This window comes from Fringilla coelebs (assembly GCF_963513975.1).
Source record: "Fringilla coelebs genome assembly, chromosome: Z".
NCBI lineage: Eukaryota > Metazoa > Chordata > Aves > Passeriformes > Fringillidae > Fringilla > Fringilla coelebs.
Genome location: NC_140031.1, coordinates 39,097,521 through 39,108,787, shown reverse-complemented (window position 1 = coordinate 39,108,787; position 11,267 = coordinate 39,097,521). Strand labels below are relative to the sequence as shown.

Here is an 11,267-nt window from a genome sequence, read left to right as displayed (position 1 = left end):
TGAAGTCTCTGGCAGAATATTTTTAGCAGAAAAGCACTGAAAATAACCAATATTATTATGTACTTGAAACAATATATGCTGTACACTGCTAAAACAACTTATGCCTTCACAATCCCCATCCATATTTTTTAAGTTTATACTAACCTCATTGCTACTTTTCATCTTTCAAGGGTGCTTTGGAAGGTGACTTCATGATTCAAACCTTAATATTGTGCGTGATGACAATCATAACAAAAATAAATCTCAGTGCAGTGGTTTACTTCCTTGTATATGAGTGCTAACATTCCACTCTAAAATTTATTGAGGCCTAGTGTAATCAAACAAAATTATGCCCAGGCAATCTTAAAACGTTTTTAAGATAAAAGTCCAGAACACCGCTCCAAAATGGCATACTACTGAGGTAAAAATTATGACAGCCTGTAAATGGAAGTTATAACTGTAAATACCAAAATGCTGTACTCCAAAACATCTTAAAATTAATATATTAATCCTGATATAATTTTGCTGATCAAAAAGCATTTAACATAAGCTTAAAAAGTTGCTGTTTGTCAGCAAGTCATATGTGAGATCATGACCATCCAGTTATGTATTATAAATATGAGACTGAGATCAATGTAAGGGCACATTAAATACTGACATATACTCACAGAAATCGCCAAGAGACATAAGAGATAGTGGCTAATTTGTAATATAATTCAGTGCAATCTAATCAAATGATAACTTTACTCAAAGTACCTGAACACGGCACTCAGTCAAAACGTTCCTACAAATGCAATGCTTCTACTAAAACTGGCCTTCGTTGGAAAAAAATTTAAAAAAAAAACTTATTCCAGAGGGAAACCATTAGATAATTACAGACATTAAAAATAAAAAAGAGAGTATTGAACAGACCACTGGTCTGATGGGAATGACTCTGATTGTCTGACTACAATAACTAAACAGCCAAAATCTTCTAGAGTTCCACAAAACCTGAAGCTTTCAATCAACTAAATCCCCTGTACTCCTTTCCACAATTCCCTAAACAAAATCTTCTTAACAACACAGTAAAAGTATCATCAGCCTAATGATACATTGCCCACATTTGCCACTGCAATATTGGGAACTAGAGGCCTGTCATGCTCTGGTGTACAGACCAAAAAGACATCTCACCTTTTCTGAGCTGCATGAACGATTCTCTTCCTTCAGCCATGTAGTTGCTGTCATGACTCCTGCTTCTACCTGTCCTTCCCTCTAAGACAATCAAACAGTTAACATAAACAGATACAATTTTTATTACACACAAAGACAAGCACAGGAAAAAGAAGTTTCCTTCTTTTTTTCAGAAGTGTAAGCACCAGAAGTAGAATCAGGAAGGTCCAAACTAAATGCTTAGCAGAAGAAAAACAACAAAATAAAGGGAAGGATGGAAATGAAGCTGAAGTAAATTTGAAGATGTAAGCTAGCTGCAGCAAACTTTTTTTAACAGTTATTGACATCCCAAAAAGTACTCCAAAGAGGTTAATGTAATCATAAAAAATATTTTTTTTTTTATGCTTAAAAGGTCAGTATGAGTTACTGATGAATAGATGAATAAAAGGCATCTGTGCAGAAAGTTGGATGAAAGGATCAAAAAATAAGTTATGCAGTTTTTATACAAAAAATAAATATACTTGGAAATTAATGAAAATTATAAACCAAGCTTTTATCATTCTTGGATTTAGAGAAATTTATCTGTTCTATATCAGAATGAGAAATTAGCATGTCTATTGCATTTGAGTCATTGCACAGACAATTGGTTAGATTTCATCATTCTGTTTTATAGTGTTTCCATTCAAAACAATGACCAAAAAGGCTCATGAAGAAAGGAAAAATGTAAAACTAATATCCAAAAGTAAAAGGGTAGTACTTCATACCTCCAGTATGTCTTTGGTAAGACAGGACCCATGAATCCTAAGTTTGAAAAGGTTATGAATCCCAAAAAGCTCTCCTTGATGTTCCTTTGATCCTTGCACTGCCTCGAAATACCGCCTGGCATTTTCAGTTCCAATCACTGCACAGTGAAGTTGCTAAAACAGAACAACACAAGAGATTTCAGAAGTGTTTGCTGCAACAACACGTCAGAATTTCCTGGCACGCACATTATATACACAGCTTTAGCTGGAACAAGCAGAAATTCCTAAGCAAGGATATTTTGTTTTAATTTCCCTGGCGGATGTTGGTATAATATGAACCTGCTTGGCTTTATTGAATTTAAAAAAATACAACATACAAAGACTTTTACTGCATTGTTGCCTATTATCAGACACCTACTCTACACGTTACTGGCACTCCTCTGTACCTTGACAGTTCATCTTCCATTATACTAAATTATTAGCATTTTTTTCACCTTCCTTTGCACTGTATATTTACTTGCTAAGGGAAAGCAATCCAAATATAGCTGAAAAAACCCCAACCCTCAGACTTATAATTACTCTCGTTTATTACTGTTTATTCAACTTGAAAAATACAAGTCAATTTGAAAAAAAAGAAAAAAAGAAAAAAATTTATACATATTTTCAAGACTTATACATGCTTTTTGGAAATCCAAACAGACAATATCCAGGTCTTCTTCGTCTATGAGATCATCAGGTTTTTTTCTATAGCATCAGCAAGATGCTCCTTTCTTTTCTCCACACTTACATGAGAAAAAGCTGTGTGAATCAGATGGCTGCAGATACTTACTATAACTATAACAGTTGTACTTCATAAGCCTTCAAATAAAAACAGTTCTCTTTATAACCTGAATAATGTACATTGCATAATTAAACTCTCAATAGTTACAGAAAAACACTTGAATAGAAATATAATTCTGTTCCATTATTTAACAGCTGCTAAATGACGCACCTTGGCTTAGTACGTTAAGATAACATATATACCATAAACACAAGGTAAACTACAATTTTATTACAGGCTAGATGAGCTTCTAGTCCCTGAAACTGCTGGGAAGAGCTCGCCATTTAAACAGTTTGTGAGCTTTACCTGTTTATAAACTTGTCGCAAGTACATCATCTCTTCCACAGTTCCCAAGGATATCAATCTAAACACTTTAACAGCTCTGTGTTGGCCAATTCTATAAGCTCTGCAAGGACATGGCACATTAAAAACATCTGAAGAAATTAGAGCTCTTAGGGGTAGTAATAAACAGTAAACAAACTAAGTATATAAGATCATTCTAATAAAACAGGACTTTTTGAAATCATCCATGTGTTGATTGTGTTGTTTTCCTTACTTTTCTAAATTTCCTCAGTAATTGATTTCCTTTTCCTTTAGCTTTAGTATTTCATATTTCTCCCCAGGCCTAACCAGTTTAAAAAGCCTTCTCATTTTATACCACAAAAACTGTCTCTCACCTCTCCACAAAACATATCCACTCCATTTATCTCAGGCTTGTTGGTTTGTTTTTTTTCCTTTTCTTTTGTGTCTCCACCTATTTTTGCTCAAAATATTCTCCTATTTCCATTATACAGGAATTAACTCATAGATTACTTGGAGAAGTCAGTTCTTTCTTAACTTCATAAATTACTTTACAAGATACAACATCATAAAACAGATAATGAGCTGGCAGTGTTCTATTCAAATGGTAAATTCTGAGACTTCCAATAGACTACATTCCAAAAAATTTACAGGAGGCTAAAACAATTCATAATAATGTGATCTTACAAAGATTCTTTAAAGATAGTCCCCAATACATGTTTCTGATATATTTCTCTAGAACAGGTGCACATAAACACATCCTAGAAATCAGAAAGACCCTTAAAACAGAATTACATAATTGCATGAGATAACAGAAACAAGTGTATTTCTACTTATGAAGATATATAAACCTACTGAATTTTTAATATTCTTTTACAGGTTTTTAGTGCTCTTTATAAGTTTTTAATATTCTTTACTTCAGTTACTAAAAGGTCTGCCTTGGATTTCTAGGGAAATATCCTACAGTCAAAAAGCCTTGAAAGAAAAATCTGCATTACTGGAAATACTCCAACACCATAATACCAGAGATAGATGTGAGCGCTAAAAAGACACTAATCTCCACAATGGTGAAGCAGAAGAGAACATAAAGAACCTCTGTCTTTTAGGGTTTGGGAATTCAAAACAGCATTTGAACTAGGGTCAACTACACTGTATTCTGCATGAAGAACACAAGAAGAATGTCATCTACACATACATACTGCTACAAAAAAAAGAAATAAAGGAAAACATATTGTATAATTTAGGTTCAAATAATCACATCAAAGCTAAAAATTTAGTTGAACTTTTTCTATTGTCTTGTAGATTAATCCGACAATGTAAAAAATTTCTTACTTGAAGAAAAAATTTAGTTGGACAATCAGATTACAGAATCAAAGGAAGAATGCAACATGGATCAAGTTCTGTATTTTGAGAGTGTACCTGTCAATCGCTTGAAGATCATTTGCTGGATTCCATGTAGGATCAAATAGTATAACAACATTGGCACCAACAAAATTAAGACCCAGTCCACCAGCCCTGAAAAGATAAAAATGAAAAACCAAAACAATATGATAGTAAGGAAAAACCACTAATAGATTGTTCTGTATTAGGTCCATACTTCCCCAACTTTAAAAAAAAAAAGAACACATGAAAGATACTGAATACAGCGCAGTACAGCTTTGTGTTACTGTAACCACCAAGTACTCAAATAACCACTGCCATTAATTTTCTATTAAGTCCTACACAGGGCAACAACCCCAAATACAATAATGAAATTCATAACCAGTTTTATGCCAGTTAACATTATGAAAGCAGGAAAATTACAGGTGAAATTTTACTTCATCTAATCCCAGTACATAGTTTTTGACAATAATGCTAAGCAACTCTCACTAAAGCGGTCACAATCTCAGGTAAGCCATACCTGTAAGCATTAACAATTGTACAGTAAGTTATTCAGCTGTTAAAAAAACAGTTGTCCACACAGCTGCATAAGAGCAACATTTGTACCAGTCATGAAAAGGAAAAAAAGTCAGTCAGAAATTTGTCTGGTCTGCAGGTTAGGAATCACAGGGGTACGGCCTGCATCATCTTATAACACTCAACAGCTGTAGAGTGTTTTCAGGTAAAACCTGCAAGCCAGAGAAGAAATGGAGCATACATCTAGCCTGACGCCACTAACTTCTGAACCCAACAAAACTGCTCAGTTACTTGGAGTTTAGCATATGCATAGATGAATGATTTGAGAGGAGCAGAAGTGAGGAAAATACCACTTCTCATCCAGCTGCAAAGCAAGCAAATACTGAAATTCTTTTTGACTGGCTCAACCAGCTATCATACAAAAGACACAAGTTCCTACACAAGCACAAACTAAATATTATTATTAAATAAACTATTAAAACAATTATTCACATTAGCATAAGCATCACTAATTCCAAGTGCACTATTTTTCTGAAAGAGGTACTGCAAAACTGAAAAAGTAAATCGCATTTAAATTATCAAGCACCTGGTTTAACAGATTACTTTACATTTTGCTTGTTTGAAGCGGATAAGAAATACAAGAAAGGTAAAGTATTCAGATATAAGAGTGAATGGACACAGAAACACTTATGGAGCCCCATCACTTTTTGGTTGTCATGGAATCCATATCAATGTAAATGCAGCTGCGGCCTTTCCCTTCTAAGTATGGTGTAGCTTTGGGTTAGCTATATCTGGAAAGGGAGGGGATATAGAAACTTGTCAGGTGTAATGGATGTTTCCAGAGAACTCGCATTCTCAACTACTGAATACTGTGAACTACTGAATAACAATATTTGGGTTGGGTTTTTCTTTCAGAATACATTATGGTATTTTTCAAATTTAGTGTGTTTTTTTTAATGAAAAAAACCTCTTTTTAGTAAGAGTTCAGCCTTTCCCATTTCCAAACCAGCCTTGCAGCTGGACTGAAACATAAGTCAAGATGCAAAACCAACTGTCCATAAAAATTAACAAAACAGGACATCTAACTTTATACTAATTTTAGCTTTCAGAGTTTTTAGGTATGACCCAAAAATTTAGTTAGTCCAAAACAGAAAAAAATGGCTCCTTCATAGACAGAACAAATGCAGAAGTTTATGCATTGTGAGCTACATACTCCATTTCACCTTTCATTTTAACTAACAGCTAGTCATTACTACAATTTGGTCCATGCAAATTATATGATATGGCTTAAAGAAAGAGTTTTGTTAAAAAGAACAGTTTTCAGAAGACCATCTTATTTAAAACTGCATAACGTAGTACTGTAAAAGGTAAGAGCAATACTACATTAGGAAAGGTTCTATGAAAGTTTTGATTATGTAATTCTGTTTCCCAAGCAAGGCTTTCTATAGTTTCTATGCTCTTTGTTTCAGAGAAATTTTTCTGGCTGAAAGTTCTTTGGATGTTTTCATATGCACATTAAAGTTGTTCAAAACATTGCTGCGAAAGAATTAAAGCTAAATGAAGCCCTGTAGAAGTAAAAAGTAACTAACAGCAGTCCAGTAATGGACAGTAATAGAGAATGCTGCAGGTAGAATGGAAGTGGATAGGTAACCTTACACGATAAAAACTACCTACAAATTTCTCTAGACACTTCTCTTTACATAAAAAGAAAGCTGAGAAGCAGAAATGGATTTTCATTTAGAATTTATTCTGACAGAACCAACCTAGAGAAAGACTAGCGTAAAAAAATCCAGAAACAGTGATTTAAAGGCAGGCATACTTGCTGCTTTTATTTATTCCAGAAAACTAGGATGGAACAGAACTGTGCTGACTTTGGTACTGTACATACAGTTTCCCTTCTTTTGGCTAAGCGGCACCACTGGAATGGAAAGCTTTGACATTCTCCTATCAAGTTATAGCAACTCCAGCAACTATTTTAATATTTCTAAGCATGGCTAAAAATCCTCTCCTCTTTTTCTAAATAATCACATATTTTCCCAGCAATACCAGTGCAAGACTGAAGTATTCTCAAACAGGTATTACTTCATGAGACTTAGAAGTTCCAACAGGTATATACCTATTTTTCCCTAGTGCTCAACCTGAAATTCATGATCAAATGGTTTGATGAAATGTACAAACTCTGAAGAAATCAAATACATTTTCTCTCAACACCTATAAAATATATTTATCCATAAAACTGTATTAGTCACAGCTGTCAATAGGGATAGCCATGTGACTATGCTTGGTACCACCATTAACTTCAAGACTTGAGGTCAAATCTACAGATACATAAACTTTAATTTTTTATTCTTTATTATTTTATTTTCTTTTTTAAAGTCCCATTTCTCAAAAAATTTCCCTGATCAATTAAAACTAGGATTTTCAAATCTCTATGGGCTATATATACATGATTTCAGGCAGGAAAAAAAGAAATATAAAATGCAAACATTGCAAATTTAATAGTGAAAGTTATGATCAGTGCTGCACTGTAATTCTCTGATTGGTGTTTTATGTTTTTGTTCCAGATTGCAAGGCAAGATGTATTCTATTGCCATCTGTATGGCAGTTGTCTGGTGTCAAGCGGGCAATGCTCCTTATCTCTCTTCCTGAGTGATCATAATCAAGAGGGGCATCTGCTGATAAGGGGCTATTGAATGTCACCCCATGACTGATAAGAACTATAGCAACCCATTGTGAGGTGCTCCGCCCAGAGGGAGGAGCCCAGCAGTGCCATGCAGATATAAGGTTCTGACACCAAGACAGCCTTTGCTCCACTGGACTCCCCAGAGGAACAGCAGCTGCTTCTACTTCCACGGATCTGCGGAGGAAGAAGACAACCCTTTTCCTACAGAACTCCCCTGCTCCAACAGAACCACGCCTGACACTCCAGGAGGACTGCTGCCCCTTTTCCAACCGGACTGCTACCAACACCCTGACCAACAGGGTGTCAGGTCGTGTTCTGACTCTGACAGTGTTGTTCTGGTGTATTGCATTGTTGTATTTTATTTTCTTCTCTTATATTTTTTTTTCCTTCCCTATTAAAGAACTGTTATTTCCTGCTCCCATATTTTTTGCCTGAGAGCCCCTTATTCATACCAATTCGGAGGGGTGGGGAGGGTTTGCATTCTCCATTTCAGGGGAGGCTCCTGTCTCCTTTAACAGGCACCTGTCTTTCCAAACCAAGACAGTTTTGTAAGTTGCATATTAACTGTGCCAGTCTCAAGAGAACTATGCCGAGAATTCATCCTTTGCAGAATGCGCTTACACATGCAAAAGACCATGCAAGTATTTTCAGTGAAAATCAACATTTGGTTCTCTGAGCAATGAGATATTCAGAACACACATAAATTGACTACACAGAGGAGTCATCAGAAACTTTGCAAGAAAGTTCAGACAGAAGAATATGAACAATTCTGTCAATGTGCTCTGCAATGAAAAGTATAGAATATACTCTCAAGCATATTATTATTTTATATATGCCTGAAATCTGAGTGAGAGAAAAGATCAATCTCTTTTACAGCTGAAATAGGATAAATCACTTTTTAATTTCCAAAGGATTACAAACGTAAAAGATGCTTCCATTACTGTGCATCAAGCAAGGAAAAAGATCACTTCCTTCCTGTTATCTGTAATAAAAGAGGCAACAATTGCACCCTCTGTTTTGCTTACAACACAGTAGTTATACTGACTGTAATTCCATTACAGTTTGCTCCTTTCAATTGTTTCATAAGATAAGTAAAACTACAAATAACAGAATCAAGCCTTTTCTCCAGCACCATCAGCAGGCAGAGAAGGTTCACTAGTCTCAATACACAAGCTCTCAAAACTGAGGAGAAAGTCTATCTCTGTTTACTTAACCTTCATTTTTGTTTTGATTTAAATTAATGAAAGAGACCTAACAGGTCTATGATTACAGTACTGACTGAAGCAAAAGTTAGTCCTTCATAATGCTACAGATTCTGAAATTTCTCTCTTCTCTTCAGGGACAAGGGGTATGGACTCATCAAGGTCTTAGAAAAGCAGATGGCAGATTTCACAGTTGACAGAGATTACAAGCCAATGTACATGACCAGTACCACAAATCTCTTCACAACCCTATACATACACAACAGAGTATTTGAAGACTGCTCTGATATCCACTGCAACAGCCTTTAAGACGATGTCTGCTCTAATTATATAGAGGTAGTTTGGATCCTCCTAACTCCAACATACCCACTTCCAGTAAATACTACAGTGACTGTATACTTATATTTCATTAAGTTTCACTGAGTTTTGCCCTCTGGGTAGGAGGCAAAAGGAGTAAAGCTTCTCTTTGCTCCTTTTCCACCTTCCCCAGTAAAAAATTTTCAGTTCAATATGGCATTTCATGTTCATACTCACTTGCTAGTTCTACTAGTGTAACACAAGAAAATCAGTCTGTCTACAATAAAATTAAAAGCCTTTTGTAGATAATGACATAATAATAATATTTTTTTAATAACAGTGTTTAAAACTGCTTCTTCAATCTTACAACAACTTTAAACTATGGTCCAGAAGACCCACTTCTCTCTGATCTTAGAAATCATCATGAAGCAGGGAGGGGGGAGGGAGAAGGTGTCTATATATTTTAAGAAGCTTCAGACCAAAACACTAAGTCTATACTTACTCTCACCTTCTCAAAAAGTAATCCCTCACAAGTTCAGCAAGAAAAATGCAGAGTAACCAATTTACTAACACGAGACAGACATATTGAAACAAACTACAAGTTAAATTTTCTTACATTGTAGATACAAGACATAAGTTAATTTCCTGAAGGCTGTTGAACTCTCTTACAATTCTGATCCTGTCTTCTGATTTTGTATTTCCATCAAGTCTTCGGTAATCTAGTCCAGATGCCATGCAGTACTGTTCCAGCACATCTAGCAACTGAGTGGAAAAATGAAGAAAATAGGGAAATAAAAAGTTAAGTACTTAATAGTATCTTTTAAATTAAACATGATCACAGGGACCATGTTTATCAAATATACTTTTAGTACACCACCCATTGCTAATTACAGTATATCTTTGCCACTTTGGTATCAACATTCGTGATTCTCTTCAGCTGTGATTCTGCAGCACTCAAGATTAATATTGGTGTGCTGTGGTCTGACTCCATCATCCCAACCTGGCTGCCTGTTTCATCACTACCTGTCACTCAATCCAACCCAATCAGCAGGCAGTCCATTTAAGCAGCTTCCACCCATCTTAGCAAGCTGCAATTACTTGAAATACAGTAACAAGCATTACAGCTAGCACAGAGTGCACAGTCAGACTTCAAGGGTATGGAGTGAAAGACACTGCAATAACCAGCAGTCAGTCTGGTAGCAGACACCACGAAACATAACCTAAGACATGTGAGTACTCTACTACCGCATCTAAACAGTAAACTTGCATTCTTTCTTAAAGTCAAAAAAAAAAAAAAAGAGGTATTTAAGACTCCTGAACTACCACTCAAATTACTATATTTTAAAATACTTTTTAGTGCTATCATTACAAATATTTAAATAAAAGCCCCAGTTCAATAGAGTGAGCTATTTTAGGAAACACGTCACTCCCTAATAAGGAAACCAAGGAGCAAGTACCTTAAAAGTAAAATGTACATATAATTCTCACTCAAATTAGAGTTTTAAGTTCAAATCATCTAGTGTAGCAAGAATTGAAGTTTCATTGATGCTGATGAAAAGTCAGCAGAATGAGAAAACTTAACTTTCAGTGCTAATACAAAGGTTTTATGATATGGCAAGTATGACAGTGCTCTAACTCAAGACATACCAGCTGAATTTAGCTATCTGCACCTGAAGTAATATAACTATTTCAAAAAGCTCTAGGGACAGCAGAAGAGTGTTACATTTGTTTTTTTATCACTATTTTTATCATGAGGTAACATAAGGTTTTAATATGCTTGTGGAGTATGGCACACTGTCCTTGTAATTACTCCTAACAGTAGAAGCAATAAGGAAATGTGGTTGACAAGGTGTCAACTTTCAGATTCATGCTTCAGAACTTCTGCAAAGAACTTCTGAAAGAAATCACATGGAGCTCACCTTTGTGGAAAAGGAGAAAAGAAGAACTTTATCCTTATTTTTTCGGAAGTGATTTAAAAGCTGCTGAAGGACCTGTAAATGAAACACAGCAGAAAAATGAAGATATTTTTATCTAAAATCTAAATTTTTATATAAATTTTAATCAGGTTATCTTACACACACTTAACTCATGTTTTCAACCTTGAAACAGGCCACACTGAATTTAATTTGCAAAGCCAAGCAGAGCCAAAACAAAAATCATTACTCGCATAATAAATGGGCCAAAAGTAATGGAGATAC

General features: G+C 35.1%; 1 protein-coding gene across 2 annotated transcripts in view; it reads right to left on the bottom strand.

Moving 5' to 3' along the window:
- Positions 1–144: 144 nt before the first annotated feature.
- LOC311165632 (DNA excision repair protein ERCC-6-like 2) overlaps positions 145–11,267 on the bottom strand; it is a gene marked incomplete at its 3' end in the record, with an annotated part of 35,507 nt that continues 24,384 nt past the window's right edge. Inside the window, exons 10-16 of one of the 2 annotated variants that reach the window (XM_084225794.1) lie at positions 10,989–11,060; positions 9,686–9,831; positions 4,411–4,506; positions 2,998–3,097; positions 1,893–2,045; positions 1,150–1,230; positions 145–202 (exon numbers count right to left, since the gene is read on the bottom strand). In XM_084225794.1, coding sequence (XP_084081920.1) covers positions 197–202; positions 1,150–1,230; positions 1,893–2,045; positions 2,998–3,097; positions 4,411–4,506; positions 9,686–9,831; positions 10,989–11,060 — 654 coding nt within the window. Of the gene's footprint in view, positions 203–1,149; positions 1,231–1,886; positions 2,046–2,997; positions 3,098–4,410; positions 4,507–9,685; positions 9,832–10,988; positions 11,061–11,267 lie in introns of those variants that run through there. The other variant, XM_084225795.1, reaches the window with a different exon arrangement.